Source organism: Epinephelus lanceolatus, chromosome 3 (genome assembly GCF_041903045.1).
Source record: "Epinephelus lanceolatus isolate andai-2023 chromosome 3, ASM4190304v1, whole genome shotgun sequence".
Taxonomy (NCBI): domain Eukaryota; kingdom Metazoa; phylum Chordata; class Actinopteri; order Perciformes; family Serranidae; genus Epinephelus; species Epinephelus lanceolatus.
In genome coordinates this window covers 39,619,944-39,647,499 of record NC_135736.1, presented here as the reverse complement: position 1 = coordinate 39,647,499, position 27,556 = coordinate 39,619,944, and the positions used below count along the sequence as shown (strand labels likewise).

General features: G+C 41.3%; 1 protein-coding gene across 2 annotated transcripts in view; it reads left to right on the top strand.

Annotated features, from left to right (window-relative positions):
- The first annotated feature begins 2,321 nt into the window (after positions 1–2,321).
- Positions 2,322–27,556, top strand: part of grk4 (G protein-coupled receptor kinase 4) — a 59,302-nt gene continuing 34,067 nt past the window's right edge. For both annotated transcript variants that reach the window (XM_033623791.2, XM_033623792.2), the window contains exons 1-2: positions 2,322–2,710; positions 21,817–21,912. In XM_033623791.2, coding sequence (XP_033479682.1) covers positions 2,659–2,710; positions 21,817–21,912 — 148 coding nt within the window. In that variant the 5' untranslated portion in view covers positions 2,322–2,658. The remainder of the gene's footprint in view (positions 2,711–21,816; positions 21,913–27,556) is intronic.

Below are 27,556 nucleotides of genomic sequence, written 5' to 3'. Positions count from 1 at the left end.
TGCACACTGTGGTTAGTGTGTTACAATTTCACAACCAGCATCTGAGACCACAAGTGATGTCAGTGTGAAGGGTTTTTTTATGGTTAATAATTATTCTCCACCATTATATTTCATCTATTTTGCCCATAATCAACCAATTTAAAGATAATATATCTAATGTCGTAGTAAATGTATGATAAGTCTCTCTGAGATGTGGTAAAGAAAACAAAAAACTTTAAAGTTTACTGAGGTCACCTGACAGCTGATAGTTTCTGGTGAAATGGTGCCCTCTAATGGACAACAGCAGAAACTACAAGCAGAACCAAATACACAGATGAAAACGTGTTCACAGTTTTTTCCTCAAATTTTACTATTCTATTTCTTTATTTTAATATTGTACTTTTCTAATATACCCACCCAACCATTTTTATCTAATTAAATAGAAAATAAAACATATTTTATTTTAATTGGTTTAATATATTCATTTTAAATACTAAAGCTGTTGTCCTGCACTTATTTGTATATTTTTTAGAAGTCATATTTACTAAAAATTTTGTTTTAAAAAATGTATATATATATACTCTGTCACATGTTAATTGTTTATAATTATTTAATTCATTTCCACATTGTAGGAATAAAAGTGTGGTGAAGAAATACTAAATCCCTTTATTTCATTTTGTTGCATAAACACAATTAATTTAAAATATATTAGCTATATTTCAGATACCATCCTGTTAATTTTATTGTTTTAAAGTTAAATTAATAACACTAAATTCTTTTGTTTTAACCTTGTATATTAGATTATTTTATGTATTTTGTTAAATATCCCTTCCTTTTTTATGTTGCATAAACACAGTACATTTGATAGATATGATATTAGTTTGTTTACATATATATATATATTAACCTTTCAAAAACTATTCTAATATCAAGCCATTCTGCATGACTGCTGCATGTAGTGTCCTTTTGTATCTATACATGAACACCACTAGGTGGCAGCATTGAATCTAAATGGACCATGTGTGATCTAATCTGTCCAGCAGTGTGATTTTATGACAAGCAACGATGTACTGAAAAATCATGGACATTGGTGTTTAACTAAAATGGTGAGATGATTGCAACCAAGTTGATGTGCACACCTTCCTTTGACAGTTCCCACTGACACAGTAATGTCTAAGTTTCATTCAATACTTGCACCTCTGATGATGATGATGATGATGATAATAATACCTGAAATAGAAATTAAGAATAAATTGAGGCGTTTTAGGATGACATAACACTTCCTCAAATCCACAACTGTCATCATGGCCTCTATGGCTCTTATTTGAATGTCTGAGCTGAGGTCAGGTCTTCTTGCCCATCCCATGAAACAATCACTACTTATGTCAATGAGCAGCTTGTATCTGTCACATAACCAACATGCTGTCCTCCAGGAACTGATGACAACACTGTAACAATTATTTGTGACTAAAGCCAGTAAGGATGTGAAGATGAAAGTCAGTGACCCCTGACCTTTCTGTTCCTGAATTTCCCTGCTCCACAGACACCCTCAGGCCTGCGTGTAGTGTGTTTATGACCCTGGTCGTAAAATTAAAAGTGAAAATGCTAATTGCCATTTATCACATTTATGGCTCTCTAAACATTTTCAAAACCAGATTTCATCATCTTAAGCAACACATGACTTCTCTCTTTCTGCAGACACACGACTCCTCTCCAAGCACTGTGGGCTCAGTTGATGTGAGAGTCAGATTAGAGAGCTCAGAGGGATGCTGGGTCACAGTGTGGCCGAGAGGAGGAGAGAACCAGTGTGTTATCTCTTTTCTCCAGGCTGTACGACCCAGCATAATGTCACAACTTAAAAAACCCTCACACTATTGTTCACACAATGAGAGGTCTGTATCAGGCCTCTGTGGCCAAACACATTCATGTTTCCTAATTAGCCAGAAACAGCTTTATAGCAGGAAATTGTGGAAAGGAAAAGTTTACTTATTTGTATGTTCATTCATGTTTGGATATTTAAAAAAAGCAATTTAAAGGAAACATCTCAGTTTTCTAGATGTTTCCAGTGGGCTCACACTCCTGTGGTTGAGGAGACTATTATGCCTGAGGGAAACTTGTAGAAAACCACACACATAAGCACGTTTTAATCCAAAAGTGCCACACAATAAATGGCATAACCATGCATAATTTCAGGAGACTAAGCCTAGGAAATTGCATGCATGTATGTATGAATGCACTTGTGTGTGTGTGTGTGTGTGTGTGTGTGTGTGAGTGTGTGTGAATGTGTGTGTGGTTGCGCTGGTTGTAAATTGATCCCTCCTACTCTCGCTGGTTCGTTGTGCAGAGGAGGGGCGAGGAGGAGGAGGAGGAGGAAGAGGAGGAGGAGGAGGAGGAGGTGGGAGCCGAAGCAGGAAGGAAGGCAGGCAGAGAGGGAAGGGAGGCAGGCTGTGAATGCCAACAAGCCCCGTCGTAATCACACAGCTCCGTAGGTAGGGTTTGATAAAAACGTCTTGCAATGGAGAGGAACGACGACCACTATTAAACACCTACTATGCGCCAGTGCCGCGTTCGCCCTGTGCGCTTGCAGCAGCCTCACCGTCGTCGGCACGTTTGATTAGAAAAACCGTCTTTTCCGCTGAGTGAAATGTATCGCGACTGCTCGGGATTCACATTCTGACAATGGAGATTGAAAATATCGTGGCCAACACGGTTCTCCTGAAGGCAAGGGAAGGTAAGCACCGCTACATGATTAAAAAAAAAAGAATAAATTCAAATGTATATTTCCCCCCCACCTCAACGACAGCAGTGACCATGGACGAGCCTGAGCTTTCGGCTGTCCTCCTTGGGATTTATGCTTTCTCTGTCTCCCATCCCCTGCGCAGCGCTTTGTCTCCGGGCAAACGCCAAACATATTTGGCTTAAATCAGCTGTTTGTACCCCAACAACACACATATGTACCGGGCAGGTTAACAGAAGGCCCAGCAGGCTGGAGATGAACAACGCAGGGAGTGTTTGCAGCATCGCGCTTAGATGGCAGCGTTGCATTAGAGGCTGTCGAGCAAATTTTTTCACACAAGCACCAGTGGTCTTGTGGATATTTACAATTTTACGATGACATAACGGGTATTTAATGGTATTCGCATTACATGTTGTTGAGTGGGGACCAAAATGTAGCTGCGCAATGGGGCTCCGTGCCTCGGAACATCCTCTGCTTACCTGTCATTGTAGGTTTCGCTGTATTTAAAGCCCAATTAAGAATGTAAAGTGAACGTGTGGTATTATTTGACGCAGAAATATGCCACTGCATTGCCGCTTGGCTGTTGATAGTGAGCTACTGGGAGGACGGGGTAACGTTATAGTGAAGGTTTGGTTGACTGGAAGAAGGCCCACCATGTACCCCGGCGGCCCAGGCGCTGTAGCCCCGGGTGTGCACGCTGCTCAGTGGGCCGGTGATCCCGCGGCAGCTCACCTGGAGGTGGAAAAGAGATGAGTATCCATCTGTTTTCCAGGAGATGGCAGAGCAGAGAGGCTACTTTGTAGCCCGTGAGTGGGCGCAGGGTGGGTGTACAACACTGTATCAGCTGCCAGGGGAGGGTAAAAGGTGTTATCACTGCTCAGCGATTTCCACTTGTGTTTTTTCCATCTTCCAATCGGATTGGACACCAGCATAAGGGTCTGTGGCCTCGGAGGATATTGTCCAAGTTGATCCATTTTTATTCGACAGCAGAGTCGCCCACAGTGCGTACATGGCTCGGGGGTCGCGGTTCAGTGTGCGTATGCAGAGGCCTCCTGGTTTGCATTATATTCGGACTGCGTTTCAGTTCAGGACTAAACGCCAACACTGCTGTGAAATGGATTATTCACAGCAGCAGTGAATCCATTTCATAGCAGCAGCTGCTCCTGATGAGGCATCAGGCTTCCCTTTACCTGCCGTTAACTGGTGCTTGGTAGTGGTGTAGTGGTAGTTGAAGAGGTGGGTGCACTACAAGCTAGATGTGGAGGTTTCAGGGAGGAAGTGGGTACACTCTTATATTTCAATGTTTTTTTTGGTGTGCTATGTGGGTATACTGTAAACAGTTAGTATTCCCCTGCATATACCTTCAACTACACCACTGTTGCTTAGCATTGTCATGAGTGTTACCCCATGAGGGTACTATACACTGATAGGATCTACAGGCTCCTTACCTGTATGAGTCCTCAGCCAGAGGCTAAAGGCCTTCAGTGATGAATAATATGAACCATGCAGAGGCCAGAATGTCTCCATATATGGTCCAAACTCACCATTTATTTAACTCCACTGGTGCCCAACATCTAGTAATCAATCAGCTGGTCATTTAATGTAAATTTATTGTGATTTTCAGTAATCATTTAAGTCATTTATCAAGTTAAAATTCCACCCAGCTATTTTTTCTCATGGGTGGATGATGACACAGTGGGCCCCAGGGTGCAGATATGCAAAAGGCCCCACCACCTCTCCAACGTAGGTGCAAGGCAAACAGACTTTGTAGTTTGCTTCTTTTTTTTGCTGCTGTTTTGTGTCTCTGTGGTTGTTTTGGCAACTGGGGTGTTGTAGTTTTTCAGGGGTATTGTTAGATTTGACATACGAACAAGACCAGGTCACTCGGTGACCCTTAAATGTCCAGACACACCAAACCAACATCAAAAATTTTTGCCAGAACTAAAAAGTTCTGCAGTTACTTTGCATCTCTTTGTGTCCCTCTGTGGTCATTTTGGTCTGTATGTGTTTATTTTGGGGAGGAGGAGGGGAGGAGGGGTTGAAAATGCCTTTTAATAGAAAGTTTGTTTTTATTTGCAATTTATTTAAATTATTAGCGCCATAAATAAATTAACATTGATCACATACATCATTTGAAAGACCGAACTTTGTATGAAAAAATGGAAGCCCTCTTAGGCTCCTCTCACCCCTTAAAGGTGCAAAATGGTTTAGTCCGCCCTGCACTAAGATGCGTCTCTAAACTTAGAGAGAGCTTAGTGAGTGACTGCTTATGCTGCTCATATCTTTCCTAAATAAGGGAAATCAGGGTTCAAAGAATGAAAAGAAAGAGGCAGGAAAGGGAAAGAAAGCAAATTGACTGTGTGAGAAAAAATTCAAGAGGTACGTTAAAGAGATGAAGAGAGAAAGGACGTGGAGCCCACAGAAACTGCTTATGCATAGGGCCCAGTATTTGGTGCTACGCCCCTGCTTTGGGGCTTTGTGCCTGCGCCCCGTAGGCCCATTCAGTAATCCATCCATGTTTGTCTTCACACCTCATGATGTAAACTTCACACTGTTATTATCATTTTAAGAAAACATAGATTTATCAATAAGGAAATCAGTCATACTTGCAGCCTTAACAAGGATTTTTGATGTAGCTGGTATAGCATGGACACAATCCTTTGCAACATCAAACATGTTGATCATACAATCATTGTTGTTTTTAATATTTCTCCCTGCTATACCATTCACTGTGTTAATTATCACTCAGATTAAAACAGCTAATGGCTCCCAATTTATCCCTTTAAGGTGCACAGGAGACTAATTTGATTTTAATTAGGCTTTCCAGAGGTGGGTGTTTGCAGCTGTCAAAGTGTTTCATTATGTCACACTTGTCAACACGACAACACTTGCCACGAGCTGTGGAGTGAACCCCCACCTTTAAACATGAAGATCCAGACAAAGAACTGCTCCTGTAGATCAGAGGTCAGCTGCCTTTTTATTCAACAGCCTTGATCACCTTCATGCTACATGGCATCAAGGCCTCTGCGAGCAGCTGAGGGGTGCAGGGAGGCCATCCAAGCCACTGAGTCAGCAAGAGTTTGCCCTGCTGATGTGTCCTTGAGCAAGACATTAAATCAGTTGTTCTGTAACTCTCTGACCTCGTTGTGGAGATGGAAAAAAGACAAACAGTTTCCCAGTGTACTAATAAGTATGCACAGTCCATAAACAATCATATTTTCTTTTTGCTCGATATGCAGCATTCTCCTTCTCAGATTTAAAGGGATACTTCGCTGATTTTCAACCAGCTTTGTATCATAACAATGTGGTTAGTATGTGTGAATGAACTGTGATAAACTTCCCTCCATCTTGCCAGCACCCAGATCTCCCTGTTCATCTCCCAGCTCAAATTTTCTAAGGCTCTAGGGCTGTTGCCTGAACTACAGATTGTGCTTCAGCATTTTTGTATGCCTGCCACCACTGACACAAAGAGTATAGAAGTGGATTGAGAGAGAGAGAGTTTAACTGTACTAAGAGATTGTTACCAGCCAGCTGCCATATTATTTCCTGTGTCAAAACGGCCAAGCCATTGGTCCAGTGCGGCACAGTGCCTTCTGTTAGTTGTAGGTTTTCTACGTCTTGACCAAAAGCAAATGTCGCTGCCATTTTTCTGTTTTCTCTGGTCATGTAGCACCAATTTCAGTCTTTAAATTGCATATACAGCCCAGTTTTATGAAAAGACTACGTGTCCGTGGTGCCTAGAAGAACTTAAAGTCTGGTCACAAAATGCTCATAACTTTTGACTCTTTGGTCAGCTTTTACACACCTGTTGATGTGAAACTGGGTGGCCAGAGTGAGAAGTGTTATGACAGGGTGTGTCCAGTAGAGATGACACATGAAAGGGAAGTGGTTTGGTGCGGTAGGGATGACACCGCTCCCGCCGCTCCCCACCCCTGCCTCTGTGAAACTTATACATACATTTAGTGCATAATGTGGAAAGGAAATCCAACACCTGTTACAGTATTTAGATTTTTCCTTTACCGCTAAAGCTGCAGGAGGTGACAGTTGCATGACGTGACAGTCTTGTACAGTCAGAGGAAGTTATCGCTACAGCTCCCCTGAGAATATATTAGAAAGTTATTGAAATGGTGTTTGTGAGAATACCGAGGATGTGGCAGAGAAGCAGCCCATAGTTTGACAACTGAAACTGTTTTCACATCGCTGAGTAGCACTCGCATACAGTATTTTCCTATAAATTGTAGAATGTGACTGATATATTGGAGGACATGTTTTGCTGGCTCATATTGTTTTATCACAGACTATATCGGTGCATGTATTGGCTGGTGTTCACAGAGAACTTGTTGTAAACAATGCAGTTAAAAGCACTTGATATAATGCAGAAACAGTGTTATCATACTTTGTCCTGCAGACTCCACTGTTTACAATACTTTGCAGCACCTGAGTTGGCAGAGCACCTATCATAGCGGAGCAGATGGTGGTGTGAAGTCTGCTGAGAAAAATTATGTTTACTCTTCAGCTGTAAAATATCCTGCATCCATTACATGTATTTGTCAGGTCTCTTTAACGACCACATTGGAGGGTTCTTTGATCAATTCCACATAAAAAATGATGGTTTATATAAAATGGGAAAGGGTTGTTGATACAAACTGATATGTTTCTTGCAGCTGAACATACAGCTGTATCACAATAACTAAGCAAGCTCTGTTGAGTAGCTACTGGAAAAAAATTATAGTAGACATATTTTGCTTTTTCAGACCTGAAAGTCAGAGGATGCCAATCCTGATGTCAACCAAGTTTAGGGGTGGGAATCACTAGAGCTCCATGTTATGATATTATCACGATACCTAAGTCACGATACAGTATTGTTGCAATTTTAAATGTTTTGTGCTGAGTGTTGTGATTACATATATTGTGATATTTTGCAATTTCTAACCTTTTTTTCAACTGCATGTGTCAGAGGAAAACTTGGTCAACATCTGTTTTATAATATGATAATAAGATAAAGAATTTGGCAAAAGGAGGACTGGGTGTTGTAGTTTTTCAGGGGCATTGTTAGATTTGACATACAGACAAGATCAGGTCACATGGTGACCCTTAAAAGCCCAGACACATCAAACCAACATCAAAAACTAGTGGCTACAAAGGCCAACTGTTGCCTGTGTCATACCAGAAAGTTACACCTGAACACACTGCAAAGACTACAGCCAACGATCAACTAGCATGTACATTCTGTGCTTGCGTGAGAGAAAATAACTCTAGAACTAGAAGACTGTTGGGATGGATTCAAAACGCTAGTTAGCCAATTAGCACATTAACAACACAACTTGATGTTGAAAGAACAAATTATATTTACCATGCGCTAGTGGCTAAAATTTTTTTTTACCTCATGTAACAAGTTAGTTTCAATCTCACACTATCTTGACTTGCGCTGTTCGCCTTTTTCTTACTTCCGTTTTTCTCATACTCAGATTCAACATGCTGAAATGGCTAATAAAAGTGTCCAAGGGTTGACAAGTGCCAACAGTGTGGGATGCACCATTAAAAACTAGGGTTACAGATGCCCACTGACGCCCAACACTGACAGGTGGCCGACCGTCAGCTTGGTGTGTCAGGGCCTTGAGACTGATAACTGTAAATTTGTGGTTTGTTTCCACCACTTTTACTTCAGTAAGAGAGGGACTACATTTCCCAGAGGTCCAGTTGAGAGCCGGTGTTTACTTGTTGCGTTCAGCCATGAGTTATAAATGTAGTTGGGGTAGACGGCAGTGTTGGGTGTGTGGTTGGAGCACAACAGAAAGAGCTCTTCCAGTTGAGAAAAGTTAGCTGCAACTGGGATTAGGGCTGTGTATTGGCAAGAATCGGCAAGTATCACGATACGCAGTTTACAATTCAGTATATTGTGATACTGTACTGATTTTTTTTTATCTAATTGAAGGAAAACTGTTAATGCAAGGGGTGCACCCTTTATGACTCGGTCTGTGTTCTTTGTTTATGGTAGCGATACTGTGTTACATTGGAGTAGAAGAGTCAAATGGTTGAAGATAGATTACCACACTGCTATTTGGCGGTCGGAGGTTTAAACACCAAACAAATCGCCACCACGAATCTTTGCATTAACTATTCATTAAAAAATCAAATATTGCGATACTCAAGTGTATAGATATTTTCTTACACCTCTAGTTGTGATGTCTGACTGTAATGCATTCTGGTCTAATGAGGTTTGTCATCTAAGAACCTGGTTCATGCTTAAAGTTTGTAAAATGGCAAATCTGAGGTGCTGTCGGCTTCATCGGCTTTAAAATGCTCTAATTGTAATTAAAGCTACACTTGTGAAGTACTGATGTGACTTTTAAGTTTTCTGCATTTGGGATTAAAGAGCATACACTTTGTAAAAGCATCCCGTTGCCACAAAAATGTTGCAGGGTGGAATTAAAAATTGAAATCTGAGGTGGTAAAAAATGGCCAAATAGAAAGTGAAATAAACAGGTGATTCATTTTATGGCCATCGCTGACTTTGAGCCCAGATCTAAAGATTTAAGCTTCTGGGGAGAAATGTTTCTGTGCTAAGAAGCAATGAAAAATGGGATGGGATGTGGATGGGGGTCAGCAACAAACTTAATTTAGCCACTTAAAAAAAGGCCCATCTAAAAAAAATCAGTATCACTTTTTGTGTATGCATTATTCAGAGTATTTTCACTGTTTGACCTTTTAGTCAGGCAGCCAGTTCCCACGGAGAAGCTGTTAACAGCTTCAGTTACCCCTCTATGCTCTAAGCTGCCAGACTCCAGTGACAAAAACAGTAACTTTAGCTCACTGAAGACAGGAGCTGCCGGTCCACCCCTGCCTTGATCAGTTAGTTTGTTTGTGTTATTGTTTCACTAATGTGAAAAAACGTTAAAAATGCCAAAGTCACACAATAAACATGCAAATTCACTAGCAGTGGTAGGCCTGCAGCTCCTGTTCTTCAGCACTGTTAAATCACTGTTTTTCTCAATGGAGTTTGGCTCTGCTTCATGTTTCAGTTGGAAATCACTGTCTGGCACTGAGGTAAAGCAGTGAAAATACTCTTAATATAGGGTACAGTCAAACTGATACAGATTTTTTTAGGTGAGACTTTTTTGAAGTGGCTAAAATAAGTTTTGTTGCGGACCCCATCCACAGCAGTACATTGCTTAGCTTCCATGTTGAGCTCAAGCCAGCTTCTCCAAACTGCGGACGTGCTGACTGACATCTACTGTAGGTAAAACATGGATAACTATGGATAAGTACCCCATACAACCCCACTTCAAAATATCTGAACTGTTCCTTTAAATTGTAAAGGTGAGCGTTTTTTTTTTCTCTTGTTAATACAAGCAGGTACTTTAACATATGTTCACCCCATATTACATTTCCATGCATATTTTCGTATTCTAATATAATAAGAGACAGGACACGAAGGGCATTTAATCCCTGTTAGTAGAATCAAATTTCGCTAGATCTTATCTCTGCTGTGTTTCTTTCATCATTCCTGCTGTCTTCATGAAAAGGAAAGAATGTGGACAGTCAAGTACTCACATTCCTCCCAAACAGTAGAAACTAATCCTGCTTATATAACTTATTTCCACCTTACAAGTTGGAAGCTTTGATTTCTTTTTTTGCCATAGAGCATTAGAGATGTGTGTGGATATACCTCTGCTGTTGGTGTGTCTAACCTCTCTTTGCTCTCTGCCCCCTCTCCACCACCCTTCAAATTGTAGGCTAGCAGGTCCTCTCAGACCACTTGTGAGGGTTTTCCTGTGACGTTAGCCAGTGTAGCTTTATTAGTTTTGTGGTCATAGCTGGGCTAACACTTGTTGTCATCACTCTGGGGTGTTTCCTCCAGCTGAGGCTCATAAAACACATTGCTTTGTGACTGTCCCTTGATGTGGGACTCATTTTACAGTTATTACACCCACAAATGGGCTGTGCGGAGAAGGAGACGCAGTGTGTTGCGTACGCGGCTATGCAGCATGGCACTAGCAGCGATGCTTGGCTGGGTGGCTACTGGGATGTTCATTAGCACAATTTCTTGGCAAGCTGACTAAGCATGAAGAGGCACTTTTTGTGGCACTTTGTGAACATCATAAGGACGTTGTTCTGCTGCCTTGTTAAATGTTAAATGGCCGATCTTCCCATGAGAACCCAGCTGTCAGCCTGATTTTAACAATGTGTACGGCTAAGTGTATTTACAAGTTCTTATGGTTCAAATAAAGATTTAGTTTCTCTAAAAAGAGTTTTTAGAGGTCTGGCAGAGTCTAAGTCTAGTAGCAAGTGTATTAAATATCAAAGGTCCTTCATGCTTTATCAGTATGAAACATTCCTAGAGTCACAATTTTGCCGTCTACCCTTGGTTAAATTTTATGTCAGTCCTGCCTTCAAGTATGACTTGAAAGTGTTGTCTTATCAAAGATAATCTTCAAGGTGTAACATGTGCTGTGTGTTCCACACCCAAGGGCTCAGTGCTGCAGAGGGTGCTTTTTGTGTGTTCCTGCTCTTTCAGCGTGGCCATGAAATTAACCAGTGGGCCCTTCATCTGAGAGACAGCTGTAGATAACATATAGATGATTAACCTCTGAGTCTGTCCTCTTACTCACTGGAACTCTGCACGTCTTGCTCAAGTTTTAGTCTCACCATGTTCCCTCACCGTCCTTCCCTCCCCCTTCTCCCTCAAGACACTGTGAAAACAAGGGTCAGTTTTCAAGCACGTCTCGGCTAGATTTAATGGAATATCTTGAACACGGAGAGATGGGGCAGAGGAACGAAAGGTCTTGCAAAACACCACTGCACGCTGGTGGAGTGAGCAAGAGCGCATGTTTATGTGCAGCGTGTGTGTGTGTGTTTTCTGCTCATGTGAAAAACTGCATGTCCTACCTCATGTGAGAGGTTGGACATTCCCCCCCTCGCGCCGCGTTGCTCGTCGTCTTGTCATGTCCTGTAATTTACTCCGATTTTGTAATGTTGTTTACATTTTTGCACGTGACCTACGCCTTCTCGCAGGGTCATATGGAGAGAGAGCAAGATTGAGAGGGGGAAGTCTGGCTATAAAGAATTAAATGACGGCATAACAAGAGAAGAAAACTGTTTATATGGGGGAGGGGAGCAAGAAGTCAGAGAGAGGAGGAAAAAGGGAAGGGGGCATGTGAGCGAGGTGAGGATTAGAGGAGTGCAGTGCTGCCTGATATTCACATGTTTCTCTTTTCCCCTCTCTCTCAGCTGATGTGTGTCTTTCAGTGCGAGTATACAGTCGGATTACCTTATGCAAACACTGGGCCTTTGCTTTGAATAGGCAACACAGATACTCGCAGCTAATGTTTTCCTTATCAGGGGCTACTCCAGCCAATCACACACTGTATGGGAGAAGGACTGGGAAAGCAGCAGGCCATTCATTTATCATGGCCAGGCTCCATTGTGCCCATGTGCGTGTGCATGCTCATATTACAATGGGCCTAAACTATGCGTGACCCTCTCTCATTTCCTACCATTTAAGTCATGTTTTTGGGAGAGTACCGCAGCCCTCCAATCTGAACCTCCACCTATGTGACTGCTGTAGGGTGGGGGTCAGATCTGAGAGGTGTTGGGCTGCTACCAAATATTCAGGGTACGATTACATTGGCCAAAAATATCTTGGTAAACAGTGTTATCAGTGTTTTTAAAGTTAGAAAAATGCTGCTAGTGCCAAAATATAGTGGAGTTACTTAACAGCATGTTTGACTTTTTACCTTTCATTTACTTTTCTCTTCGTTTTATGCTCAGAGGAATTTTTCAAGTGACCAAGATCATTAATCTCCGTGCTGTTTTTCTTTTTAAAGTCAGGGTTCAAGGAATTAAACCTTCTTGCGCTCATTACAAGTCACTGTGTGTAAGTGTGTAGCCAAACTGCCCGAAGCGGACTGTAAGGAGATGTAAATACTGGCTGCTTGCTGCCGTGGTCGGTCTGTCACTGTCACAGACGAGCTAGATTTTCTGGCCTTGTGGCTGTTATTGAGTGTCAGCATGTGACATGTGTTCATCAGATGGGTGAGCGGCTTCTCCCATATGGCGATGCAAAATAAAGACGGGTTGTGAAGACAGCAGCGCCCGCGCCGCTCTGCGTTCACGGTCACATCTGAAAAAGCTGGGAATCACAGCAGAGGAAGTTGCCAGTGATGCTGTTTCCCCTTCCAAATGTTTTTATGCTATCACAACTATCTCTTTAACTTCCACAGACTGACCGTTTATTCTCTGATTATGGGTGCAAACAATCACTTCTGGTGTTCATATATGTGCCACATAACAACATTTTGTTTTTCAGCAATTACAGAGCTGATTGTAAACTTTAATTTTGATGAATAACTAAATGGAAATCTCACTCTGCAACTAACCGTTATTTTCTTGATGGTTTTTTTTGGTCTTTAAAATGTCAACAAATCCAGCCAAAGTTCCCAGAGCTCATGGTGGCTTTTTAAAATCACTTGTTTTGTCTGGCCAGCTGTCCAAAACACAAAGATGTTGAGTTTATTATCATACAAGACAGATATTTATTATTGAGCAAAATCTGTTTAACTTAGAGCTTAACTGATACTGAACTTTGAGACAATATCCAATACCAGTATTTTTACATAAATGCATATAATAAGACATTTTGCTTCGATACACCAACAGCCATTCACAAAAGCCCTTAAGCATTGTTACCTATGTTAGCACCACTAGACGTGCTGATGCTGCTAACGATGCCAACAGAGCTAACGGTTATAAAATAGTCAGCAGTACACTGGATTTGCAGCTCAAAATTTAGCTACTTCACCGCTGGGCAACCTGGGTGGAGACCAGAGGGTGGACACAGTGTTTCCACAGCAACGCTGTTGGATCATGCTGGTGTTACTAGCAGTAGCAATAGTGCAGTAAACTGAAGAGTGGTAAAATTAACCTATAGACCGCCATGTGTAACCTTTCAAAAATACTCTCAGTGGTTACCTGAATCATGGTTAACCATTGACATCTCTTAGAGGCATTTGACAAAAACTCTTATGACCAAGATGTGTAATGGTGGAAGGTTTCACGGTTTAAAATAAACTATGTAATGTCAGCGCTGTTTCCTTATTACCGCAAATATATATTTGGCATTTGTCTTGCATCTTATTGTCACTTGACAGCAAATACATATGCTGATATCACATCTTTAATGATCTGCTGACTGACTTATTGGTCTAGGTTTTGTTTCACCTGTTTCTCCATGTAAATTTAATGGATGAAAAAACCTTTAAATGCTGTTTAGGCATGTGAAAGATTGAGTCATAAACCCATCGGTCACACAGGAATTTCTCCTCCAAGTACTATTTTATTTTATTTTTTTACTTTTGAATGTGAGATAAGTTGTGTGAACTCTATTTGAACTGGCTTTAAAGAAATAAATCTCAAGTCTGAATTTGTGAAAGCTGCAGGAACTCTGAAATGGTGGGGTGGGCAGAGAGGGAGTCGCCCTGAGATGATACTTCCACAGTCTACTGTATGACCTCCAGTCTGGCTCCTTCTCCCACTTGAGATGAAAGGGAGAGGAAAGGGAGGACAGGGCGAGGAGCATATTTGGGATGGTGTTGCACTGCATTTGGCCATCACACGCATTATGAGCATGTGAAAACAGCAACTGATCACTGGGGAGGAGAGAGAGCCCAGACAGAGAGAAAGAGTGAATGTAACATTCATTAATGCACTCATAGCTCACTCCAGACAGACAGACAGACGTACAAACAAAAGCTGCACGAAAACACTCTTGGTGTACTCCCTCTCTCTTGATCTCCTTCTTTGTGTATTTCCTTTCAGTTTTCATACTCATACAGACAGAAAGTAAATTAAACTGCTATTGGTGTATCATTTCTACTGTAAGAAGTGCTCCAAGTAGGGCTGGGGAATATGGATTATAAATAATACTGTGATATTTTTAGGCTCTACTGCAATACACGATGTATATCTCGATTTTCTGAAATCTCCTCTGAACTACAGAAGACTGCTAAAATACTAACCGACTACAAAAACTGCAGTCACAATATAGTTAGATAAAGTAGTTACTGCTATATAATAAAGTTAAAATAAAGTACTGTTATGATAAAATTAAAGTAGCCTACTGTTATCAAAAGTTGAATTAAGTATCGTTAAGTTTGATAAAGCATTGTTTTAATGAAATTAAAATACTGTTATAATAAAGACAAATAAAGTACTGTTATATTAAAGTTAAATAAAGTATTTTAATAATAAAATTAAATAAAGTATCATAAACATAAAGTTAAATAAAGCACTGTTATAAAGTTGAATAAGGTATTGTAATAATAAAGTTTAATAAAGTATCGTTACCATAAAGTTAAATAAAGCACTGTTATGATAAAGTTAAATAAGGTATTGATATAATAAAATTAAATAAAGTTGAGTTATAATAAAGTTAAATAAAGTACTGTTAAAATAAAGTTATAGCAAGTACTGTTATAATTTAGTTACATAATGTAGCCTTCCATTGTAATAAAGTTAAGTATTGTTAAAATGACATGAATCAAAGCGGAGCCACTGATTCTTTTATTGCGAAGCACCTGACTCGTCTCAGGCAGGAAGCGTTGATGCTTTTGCTGTGAACTTGAAGCTTCTGGTCAACAGTTAGATGTTAGCAGTTAGCATAAAGTTAAACTGTTAGCAGTGCGGTGCTATTGGGTCAGCTAATTTCGATGGTGACAGTAATGCTAAAATCCAAATTCTCCAAAACACAGAGAGTCTGACTTACCAATATGTGAGGTTTTATTCCCTGAGAGCAGGAAACAAACTAACAGCTCCACAGTTCATATTTTAACTATATTTGCAAGACGCACTGGTGCTCCACGGTCACAAAATGTGACTAGATAGTTGCGCTCTGCAGCTCTGCACATACAAAAACACACACCGTTTTGTTTTTTCTTGTCTGTGAGATGGAGAAAGCCATAAGAGAGGGCGAAGCAAATCTCATACTGGTGGGTTAAAAAATGACGGGACAACATATACTCAATGTTTGCAATTTTGTTATTTTTTTATATCCTGCACGTAACAAGCAGCGATACATCGTTTATAATCAATACATCGCCCACCCTTCAAGTGAGCCAAAAATGATGGATGGTGATTCCCTTTGGATGCTCAGAAATATTGTTATATGGTAATAAGACATAAATGCTCCATCAGATGCTTTGCATTAATGTGACCTGGCACTCTGTGTTCCCTTTAAGAAAGAACAGACTGTTGGATTTTATTAAAAAGGAATAAGAGGGCTTTGGTTACCGTAGGTTGTTTTAAGTGAGCTGAGTGTAATGTTGGGTCACCCATTCATCTGTGGCCAGAGCTGTTTATGGCATTTTTTATGGCATTTTGCTTTTGTTGGATAGTTGACAGCAGAGAGCGACCGGAAACATGGGGAAATGGAGGGGGGGGGTGTGTGTGTGAAGCCAGTTGGTTACACGTCTAAGACTGCTGTTTGACCAGGATGACCCCGTCGTCTGTAAATCTTTTAGGGAAAGGAATGTGCATCCTCGTAGTCGAGCAGCATGTCTCCTGATTTGACACCAGTCTTTCTCAACATGTTCCAACTTTTGAATCTCGGCGATGCTGCGCATGTGCAGACCTGTCCCGAGATCCCGCTCCATGATCTCAGCGCTGGCTGTAGCTCGGCCATGAATGAGCGAAACTGCTCTGAAGTCGGTGTTTATGGAGGGCCCCATTCTCTCGGAGGGGAGAACCAAAGTTAAATAAATACTTGCTCCATCCTGTCTGCATTAAGGGCCTGCACACATGGCTTTGACGTCAGAGTGACATTAAACAGGGTGGGGTGGCCCAGCCAGCTCCGACAGGCACATGCACCCGTGCACACACACTTACATACACACATGCTCCTCCATAGCTTGCTATTAAAATCCCTGTCTTCCTTTTGTTGCCAGTATCTTTGTCAATTTTATTGTTTTCCTCCAGTATTCTCTCTGTCTTTCCTTATCTGTCTTTTTCGTCTGACCCCAAGTTTAGGTGACATTTCTCACCCTTGTGTCTTTTGTACAGCGCACAAGTGTTGTCACTTTCAACCTTTTATTGGCACTACAAGTCTCAACTCCCTCTAACAACATCAGCCTCTCACAGGGAAGAAGTTAATCTTTGACGATTTGTTACTTTTTGTTGAACTGGCTTGACTGTGTTCATCAATCATCCTGTGTTTTTGGCTCAAGCGTGTGCAAGAATTTCTCCTGCAAAATAACCAGCCAGGTGCAACTGGCTATCATCAGACAGTGTGTAATGCAACATTTATCTTTTCTGTGCTTCCCTTTTAAATGTTGTTTCCTTCTCCCTGCAACAGAGAGAGTATATTTTTGTGCATGTGCTCATACGTCTTCATCTGTACATGTGAGTGTGTGTGTGTGTGTTCATGCCCTGCAGCCCCACAACTGGTCTATCAACATGCCTGTCAACATCTACAACTTGAGACTTCTAAGTTTTGTTAACAAAACGTCAACAAGTATCTACTCATAACGCTCCTGTCTAACCATAGAGACAGACTGCATCATACTCTGAAATCCACACCCACAGGAGGGGGGAACGATCTGCGCCTTGCATAGCTTATTTAGCCTCAACCTCTACAGTCTGTCTGGCCAAATTAGGAACTGGAACTTATTTAATGACAAAGCACATTGCCTCAGCTTTATGAAAGTTACATCCACCATATAATATCCACTTTGTCTTAGTAAAAGCTCTGTTTTTCGGTTTGACAGCTCATAAAAACTTAGTTCTGGGTTCCTTACCCTGTTGGCAGTGCATCCCACCACACAGCAGCTTTTAGGCATTTTTCTGTTGTTTGCTAGCAGACGTAAGTGACAAGGAGGCAACTTCATGCAGTATAAAGTCAGTGGAGAGCAATGAACTGTTTCCCCTCCGGTGTAGGCGGGACTTAATAGATTGATTGCATATGATGTCAGACATTAGTGCAGTGTCCAGATGCAGGGGAAAGCAACTGACTATCAACAATGCACAAATGTCTGATTTGCGCTGTTTATGGCTGTTCCAAGTGATCACATTTGGAAGAAACAAGGGCCACTTTAAATCCTGAAAATATTAGAACGTAAAGGGGAGAAGTAAAAAAGAGAACAAGCTGTAGTTGTGGATCAGAAACCTCCGCCCTCAGTCGGAAGAGCAGAGTCAACTAATTTTAAACATTAACTTTAAAGCGCTGTTAAACATGCCTTGAGTTGGATGCTATTACAATATGCTGTGACAACTTCTCCATGTTTTTAGCTATGACCCAGATTTTTTACGGCGTTTCAATAGACCTCTGGTCTGACTGAGTAGGTAGAAAATAGTAGCTAAAGTTAGCTAATATTAGCTAGTAATATTTAAGGATAGACTGATACATCGGCCGGCCGATATATCGGGCCGATATTTGAGTTTTTTACTTGTATTGGCATCGGCTGATACGCGCGTGGGTTCGCGGATTTATTTTTCCCTGGCATGATTTACAGACAGGCATCCACGGGCAGCTCTGTGTTGCCGGAAGACCCTGCAGCCCACATGCAGCGAATCCTACTGTGTACAGTAGTTGTTGTTTTATTTATGCTTCAGCTTAAATATTTGTTTATTTTATAAAGACATTACTGGAAGATTTAAGAGCACTGAACTCTTTTTTTTATTTGAATATAATAATAATAATAATAATCATAATAATAATAATAATAATAATAATAATAATATTCTATCTGTTCTACCTCAACTTTTCATCTTGTTTTAGTATTTTTTACTGTTCAATAAATGTTTCTTATTTTAAACTTGAGACCTGTAATATTTGTTATCATTGTGTCACTTTTTTTTATGTAAATTGAGGGAGCAAAAGCAGTATCGGCCCCAAATATCGGCTCAAGAAAATCAGCAGTCCATAATCGGTCATCGGCTAAGGGTGATGGAAAAAAAATCGGTATCGGCATCGGCCCTAAAAAATCCATATCGGTCTATCCCTAGTAATATTAGCCCGACAGTGGTGCATCCAAATATAAAGGACAGTTATACTCAAGCACATTTACTCACCCGACCAAAGCCAAGACAGCAGTCGTTTCAGTTGTGGACCTGACCGCACACAAAATAGTTAAAGCCCATGAGACTTTGTACGCTTTCATCAGCTTGCCGTCTAACATTAGTAACATTAGGAGGTCCAGAGGATGAGGTCATTTGTAACGATGATCATGTCCACACCAGGCAAGTCGGTCAAGTTATGGGAAAAGTCCCTTTCTTCATTTTGTTTGTATCACATCAAGGGTTAGAGATTAGCACCAGCCACCAGCCAAATGCTGGTAAAATATTGGTTAGGGTTAGGGTCAAGTGGCTCCAGATTTTCTTCACGAACCAGCCAAAAAACCCAATGGTAATCTACTGAGTAGCTGGTAAATTTCAGAATCCACCAGCCGCAGTGGCAGATGGACAGAAAAGTTTATTTCCAACCCTGAATCTAACATGAGTTTAAATTTTCTGATTATATCTGCTGCCTGCAGGTTCATACAATCCTTTTATGCAGTCACATTCCTCTATTTCCAATCAATCCATCAATCAATCAATCAATCAATCATTACATGGTTTATCACTTCCTGCCCTTAATCTGAATTTTGCGTGTCATAAAAGTCATGCGATTGCAAACACAGCCCAAATACGTTGTGACAGCGTATATTGCTGAAATCTGTCCTGCTAGTATGTTTGTGGTAGTTATTGTTCACTGTAGGACAAGCCTTTAAAGTATGATTGGTTAAAAAAAAAAGATGTGTTGCTGTAGAAGAAGAATGGGGATGTTTTTGTAGGGGTGAGGAGAGTATGGACACTGAACATGCAGTGTGCTAGTGTGTGCTGGGACGGTGTTGTTTTGCAGGTGTTTGACCACGATGACCCCCTGTATGTATTTGTGTTGAAGCTGTCACGTGTCACTGCCGGACCAGCTGGCGTCTGGTGAACTTCGGGGCAGAGGATTTCCCTCTCTGTCATCCTCAAACCGTCACAGTCTACGTGGTTTACACGAGCTCTGGGATAGTTTATTTACTCAGTGTTTTAAAACATGGGATTAAAGTGATGGGAAAAACAGCAATGTGTGCCCAAAGATAGTCGAGGGTTGAAATCCGCTGACTCAAAAACCAGATGTGTGTCTCTGTCCTACTCTGCCCATCACGCAGAGTATTGGTTTGTACGCTTTATAATTTATTCAAATTCAAACAAGCTTTATTGGTATAAGTGTGGACAATACATTACTTATTTTATATTTATAATTAAGCTAAATGAGATGACAAGATTAGTCATTTTACTGATTTGACAGTCTGTAATTATAATGCTAGTCTTGCCAACTTTATACTGGCAACGTTTTTTCACAGCTGACTTTTTTTGAGCATATTTTTTAAACTGTAGAGCTACCAAATTATATATACCAACTAAATATTGGTTTAGTATTGACGAAGATATCTATTTTTAATATAAATAATTAATCAAATAAAATGTCAACTTCCCATCTAACATTCTCAGAGCCTAAAGTGATATCTTAAAAGCCCATTTCATCTGACCAAAGTCTGAGTCAAAAACAAAAACACCAAAGTAAGCAAATTCTCATAAATGAGAAGTTATATATTAACCATAACCAGCATGCTTGTGTTTTTAACTGGAAAAAAAAAATGCTGATAATCAGTTTTGATCATAGATGTACATTGATACAACTGTATAAGCTTCCCTCTTGTCTCTTTAACCCATTCATGCCCAAAAACTGTATAAAGTATAATGAGCAAGAAAAACGTTTGTTCTGCTTGGTCTAAAGCATTGAAATCTGGTACAGGCATACTTCTGGCAAGTATCTAACACAGTTCTTTTTCCAATGCACAAAAAAGCAAACAAAAAAAACAACACCTGCTAACATCTGATTTTTAAATGTAATTGGAAAGGTTACAATACGCATTCACATCTGACTCTTCAGTTGTCATGGGTATTTATCAGCTCCAGCTCCGATCGGCATTGATGGAAACACAGCGCACTAATTTTAACTCCTTAACCGGCGAGATGAAATGATGCGGCACCACAAAATATCGTCCGTGTATGCCCGAGCCTCACTCAAACATTGATCCAAATTAGTCTGCACCAACTTTGAGAAAGAGACTGAATAAGTAAGAGATATTTAAGAGGAAGTAACCAGAGTAATGTTTGTACAGGCCTCCAACAAGCCTCGAACATTACACACCAAAGGAACACCATGATAAGAAAATGGCTGTATCTCAGAAACTGTTTGATCGATTCGTAAAATTACATCTGATTTGTGCTAAGGCAAGCCCAGAGAACACTTCCACCAAATTTCAAAAATAAGTTGCAGGCACAAATGGGTTGAATGTCTGCTGCTTGTGTGTAAAGCTGCTAATCTGCAAATCAAAGAAGCATATCATCGGGATACTCTACTGACTTCTTCATTTTTAGCACGCTGTCTGTCCTCAAGGAGTGAGTACCTCAGTTCACCCCACATACTGACACACACACACACACACACACACACACACACACACGCACACCTCCCCACACACACACACACACACGCCTGCTGGTGTTGGAATGAGCATATCAGTAAAATAGACAGCGTGACCCCAGTCCTCTGAAGAGGGCTGTTGTGCCTAGAGGTCATTCACCTCTCACATCAGGGTCATCTCATCTGCTGAGAGGACTCTCCAACGCCGCTGTGTGTATGAGATTACTGAGATTACTTTAAAATGTTAAAGTTATGTTTGGCCAGTGTTTGTTTCCAGCGAAAGAGCCTACTTTGTGTTTGTGTGTGTGTGTGCAAGCGCGAGCATGTTGACCTTGCAGCGACCAGAGGCAGGGACAGCTGGTTCATCTCACCAGTCGCCTCTATGCATCATGACAGAGCATGTGGTGAAGAATGTTGACAGCTTCAAAGATCATGAGGCACACACACACACACACACACACTAGGCTGGTTGTCCTCTTGTTCTTGTGTTGAAAATGCCAACCATTGGATGTGGTTAAAGACTCAAGTGCAATGTTGAAACAGTGATTTGATTGATGGGCTGATTTAAATGTCTCTCTGTGTCTCTCAGGTGGAGGAGGGAAGAGGAACGGTCGCAGTAAGAAATGGAAGGAGATGCTAAAACTCCCCCACATCAGCCAGTGTGAGGAGCTACGCCGCACTATTGGTAAGAAACCTGGAGTGCGTGTGTATGTGTGGGTGAGAGGCAGAAAGATAACGTGCCATGCTGTGTCGTTGGGGTGGGTCTGACTGCGGGAGGAAGTTCAGATTGGACTTCCTTCCTGTTTCTACCCGTCTCCACCCGCAGTTACAGGCAGGGGACAGGAAACCGTGTGTGTGTATGTGTGTGTCTGACTCAGGGAATCCTTTTGCACAGCCGTTTCTTAATCTTAAAGACTCTCATAACATTACGTGTGTGTCTCGCTGACTATCTGTCTGCTCACATGCCAAATCAAAACGTCTTCACCCCGGCTTCCTTCCTGTTTTCCACATCAGGTTTGACTTGAAAGTAGGGGCAGGGTTCTCTCTTCGTGGCCCAGACAAGTGCTCAGCTCCTGGGCTACATTATCTCCTCGTCCCCCACCACCCGCCCTGGTCCTCTGAATGCCACAGCACTCCTAGCTGTGTGTGTGTGCGTGTGTGTATGTGTGTGTAGGTGCCTGTGTGTGTAATAGTGCGTCACAGCTATCTCTGCCAGAGATTGCAGTGCCACCCTCCCCCACATGCTCTCCCTCCCTCTTTTCTGTCTCCATGCCTCCCCCTCCCACTATCTGCATCTCTCTGTCTCCCTCCCTCTTTCCACCACTTCAGAGCAACATAAGAGTGGCAGAACAGGAGAGTTACAGAGAGAGCAAGTGAAAAACAGAGAGAGAGAGAGAGAGAGAGAGAGAGAGAGAGAGAGAGAGAGAGAGAGAGAGAGAGGCTTCTACTAATGGTAGGAAAGATCTCCTAAGGACAGGAGAGAGTGAGAGAAACAACGGGAGGAAAGGAGGGAGGCTGAGTGAAAGAGATGTAGATGAACAAACTCCCTACGGTGATATCTCTTACTCAGCGTCGATTGTGTTCCTTGTCGTTTTGTCTTCATATCACAAATCAGCACTCGCAGATCTAATTATCGTAAACCTGAATGTATCTGTCGGCAGCCATGATGTATTACCTGCTGTAAAACGGCGCATAAATGTCACCTTAAGTGTGAGGACGCATTGTGATCGGTGTGTCTTACATATTTAGTGCCATTTGGATTATAACTTTGCAGAGGATTCTAAAAATGGGCTTTATGTCCGTGTGTGTGTGTGTGTGTGTGTGTGTCAGTGCGCACAAATGTGCACGCTGCAGCTGTTGAGGGTTACATACGTCACTATTACATAGAAGCTATTGCGTAATTTCCCTATCACACCGAGCGCAGGATCAAAATAATCCTTTTTGCCTACATAAACACACAGACGTGTAGGCATGTGCATGCACTCACACACACACCCCCGTGTGCATAGACGCTCACGCATGCCCACACACAATGTAGGCACAGTGGATAGGATACAGTAAAGCGACTGATAGCAGTGTCTTTGTTGTGTCTTGATAATGTCAGGCATTTGACCTTAGCCTTGACAAGTGTGCAGTACTTCTAGGAAGCCTAGATTACATTATGTGGGCTGCAGCCACTTTGTCTGCCAGCCTGAGGCCACTCTGCCGCTCTCTCCTCCTTTCCTTCCATCTCCCCTCACTCTTCGGGTATCCGTCCAGTGCGTACGGTACACCTGCACCTATCACTTTTGATCACTGCCGCAAAAGCGTGCACACACATTACACATACATCTGGCCATTCACTGTCTCACTAACTCACTCCGTCTTGGCCTAAATTGGAGTTTTAATTAAGTTGTAATTGCAGCTTACTTCACTGCCTCAGACAATTACTAGTCCAGGCTAGTTCAAGCTTTACGACTCTCCCGTCATTCTTTTCAGTCCTTTCATTTTCCTGTTCGGTTTTCTGTCTCGCATCTTGTTGTCTTGTACGTCATCCCAACTGTCTCTCTCGACTTTCAAAGTTGTTTTTCTCCAGGACACAGGAGAGGGTTTGCTTAACACAAAGGGGACATTTTTCATTAGTGGAATGCTGGCCTGCATTCTCGTATTCAAATGATTTAGAGCCTGGAATCGCCTTGGACACAGAAACACAAACTCACACACTAACCCAGAGCCAGGCCAAAGAAACTCATTTCCTTTCAGGCATTTGGTCTTTTTATGTTCACAGTCTTCATCTTGTAACACAATCCTTTAGTTATGCAGGTGAACAATCTGTAAACTTCATCAAAGAAATTTCCAAGATAACAAGAAAGAATGTGCAAAGACATACATGTGATTTAGCATTGTTTCTAGCTTGATATTAGGACATTAAAAAACACTGACAGAGTTCACATCCAACCCACTAAAACTGCAAAAACTATAAGCATGTTGCTAATTTTTTAATTTCACCTTTTTTCCTTTTTATACAGTCTGACATGAAATACTTCTGTAGTAGTTGTTGCTCCTACAGGAGTAATTTGTGTTATTAAAAAATTGACTTGTTTACAGCTAACTTATGAAAACATAGATACTAAAATCTCTCATGTGTCCCAGGGTATAGATTGTTGCCAAGTCCCAGTTCTCTGTGTACCGTTAAAATGTAAACAAATTATGACAGAAAATAACAGTACATACAGAACTGCTGAGACTACTCCCCTCTGTTTAAAAGGCATGTAAAGGTGGTATGTGATAGAAGAGGCTTTGCACTGCATCGGTACATCTGTGCTACAAGCTCAGAATGTCCCCTCAACATGATTTATATATATATATTTTAAGAGACAGGCACACTCCTCTGTCCATACATATACACACATATGTGGTAAGTTGAAAACCCGTTGACAAATGGGTATAAAATCTAAGTAATTTGCAATTTAAATTATACTGAAAATAATGATTTATGGCACGCATTGCTCTTAAGTGACAGGACTATAAGCCCATAAACAAATATAGCTGAAAGCTAAACAGCGGTTCAAAAGGTCAAATTATTGGTTTTTGGCCTTCATTATGGCTCGAAAACCGACATCCGTAGAAAAGTTTGGTCTCATTTTAAAGTGGAGCATATGCAGATTAATTCCATACCTGATATGATATGATCCATTTAAGTAAGGCAAGATACAAGATCAATAAATCCCCCTTTTTGTTATCTTCACAGTCATCTCCACCGTAGCCAGGAAGGACAAAAACACCGGGTGCAACTCAGGCCCCCTTTGAAGCCAATTTGACATAGTGGCTAAACTGTGTAACTACAACCTTTGAGTTCGTCACATGATGCTATTGTGCCTAAAAATGCTTTTTTCCATAGACTTAGATTGGGAAAGAGACATCAGTTAATTACTTGATACATCTTTTTGAGTGTCACATCTCCCATGGGATTACTCGCTTCACTATTGGGGATTTGATTTATTTGGCTGGATAACAAAGTCTGCAAGAGCAGCACAATTAGAATAATTTTATCCCCATTCAAGTTAGCTGAGGGTTAGCGATGTAGCTGACCTGGCTGACGCAGGTCAGCCACTTTGCTGAGGAAGGCTCTAGTGAGCTTGCTTTTATCCGAGTAACTTTACACCCGGGAAGTAACTTTTTTGGCTTCATGCGCCACTGAGTACCTTTTAATAGGAATAATCGAGGCCCCACCTCCAACACTGAATTCTCTTCAGTTCTTTTTATACATCTATGGTGCAGATGCGCTGCGTTACAGTGGCCATGGTGGCCTGGCATGGTGGTTTTGTTCTGTCCACCTGAGGGTGTCACACCTCAATGAGAGCGTTTTAGAAGAACTGTTTTGCCTGCCCGATTTTGTAGACTTGCAGGCTTCTGTAATTGTGTTTATTTTTATTTCCTATTTTGTCAATAGCCTACAGACAAAGTTAATACTGTTAAAGTCCAGTTATGAATGACATGGATCAATGATTTGTGGCTGTGTTGTAGTTATTAAAAATACATTCATTCTCATAGCTACACTGTGTTTATATTTCACTTGCAGCGCCTGTTGGCAGGAAAACTAGATGTGCTTTTTGCAACGCAATACAGCTCACATAGTTTTTGGGAATGCAACTGAAAAATGCTGCAGTACATCTGCTGGAATTTTTTCAACTGGAAACGATCAGCTCAGGCAGCTGCCCGGCGGTGTTTTGCATTCTACTGAGTGCACTTTTGTAGTTTGGATTATGTTCGTGGCCACCCGGTGACACATGGATCATGTTGCTGTCACATACATTGCTCAATGGGTCTGTTACTTAAAAACTGTGAAATCCTTTCAAGAACATTGCACAACAGTTTCTGTGATTTTTTTATTACGCAAATTGGAGTGTGTCACCTCAAAGAGTGATCAGTTGTGCTGTTATTCATTAGCAATTAGACTGACACCACCCTTAAACCCCCACAGCAAAACCTGTTCTGGAGCAAGACGCTGAAACCTAATCAGGAGGCTCATTGTAAACCGGAGTGTTGGTGTAATGATATGCAGTGGGGGGTAAACCAAATTCCCATGAGAAAATCTAAACTAAAATACAGAATCTGTAACCTCTAGCTTTTTGGTTGCTGAAGAGCAGACGCTAACGATTCAAACTAAGAGAGCATTCAATGTTCGTTTTCTTCTAAACCAGAGTGGAAAAGTTGACTTTGTTAAATTTGGTTTGTTTAGGTTCACACTGCCCATTTGCAAACAAACCAGCTCATAAACAGAAGTCACGTGCACTCACATGAAGCATCTTCATTGGACAGAGCATTGACAACCTGTCCAGTGATTGCCACAATACAGGATTTGTAGGAAGTCAACACATTTGTTTGCATAGAAGTAAAGGGAGATCCACATTTTGAGGTATTCACAATGTCATTCTCACCTGGACAGAAGAATCAAATGAAAGGAGCAAACACTCCAAAGTTAAAATAAACTGCTCCAGACGTGTTTTTGCTGCCCTAAAATTGCCCTTATCAACGGTGAGTGTGCGGGGCTTTCCCAGCTCCAGCTCACAGCTGAACACAGCTGATAGGGAAACACCAAAGCAGTCCTCCAAAAACTTGGTGATCAAAGATGAAAGGCAATGTCTGAAGGCAAGTGCAAGGCAATACAGTCACAGATCTCTCGCTGAGATTTTTTTCTGAAAGAGCTTTTGTTCATCAGATTTAAAACACAGCGGCCGCACAGTGGAAGGGGAAGCAATAAAAATATCATATCTCTACAGTCTACTGTTTGCTCGCCAAAGCGATAACTTAGGTTTTGTGGTCGTATAAGTGGTGAGTTTGAATGAGAAGCTCAGAGCCGCAGAGCGGAGGGGAATGCTGTGTAATAAACAGTGCAGCTGGGAGGGCTGTTGTGAAGATTTGATTTACTGTTGGAGATTGTCCTGTAGCTGTCAGCACTCAGAAATGTTCATCCCGTGCATCCCTCCTCCTCCTCCTCCTCCTCCTCCTCCTCTAGTCACAAGTGCACATGTGTACGTGAATGTGTGTGGCCTATTTTTGTTTGTATGTTTATCTTGTGTGTGTGTATGTGTGTCCTTTCTGTCAACCAGTGATGGAAAACGTCCTGGGTCTTCTTCCTCATTTGGTGCCAGAGGAAATATGACTCAAATGGACGCCATTAGTCCTAATAGGCTGGGGCCAGCTGCACAGGAGACACGCACACACATAGAAAACACACATACAGAAAGCACAGAAATGCAGTGGGATTTTTTTTGTGTTTTTTTTTTTTTTTTTTGTTTAGCATATTGTTGCATGAGCAAATACTAATTAAAGGTGTGTAGGATGTA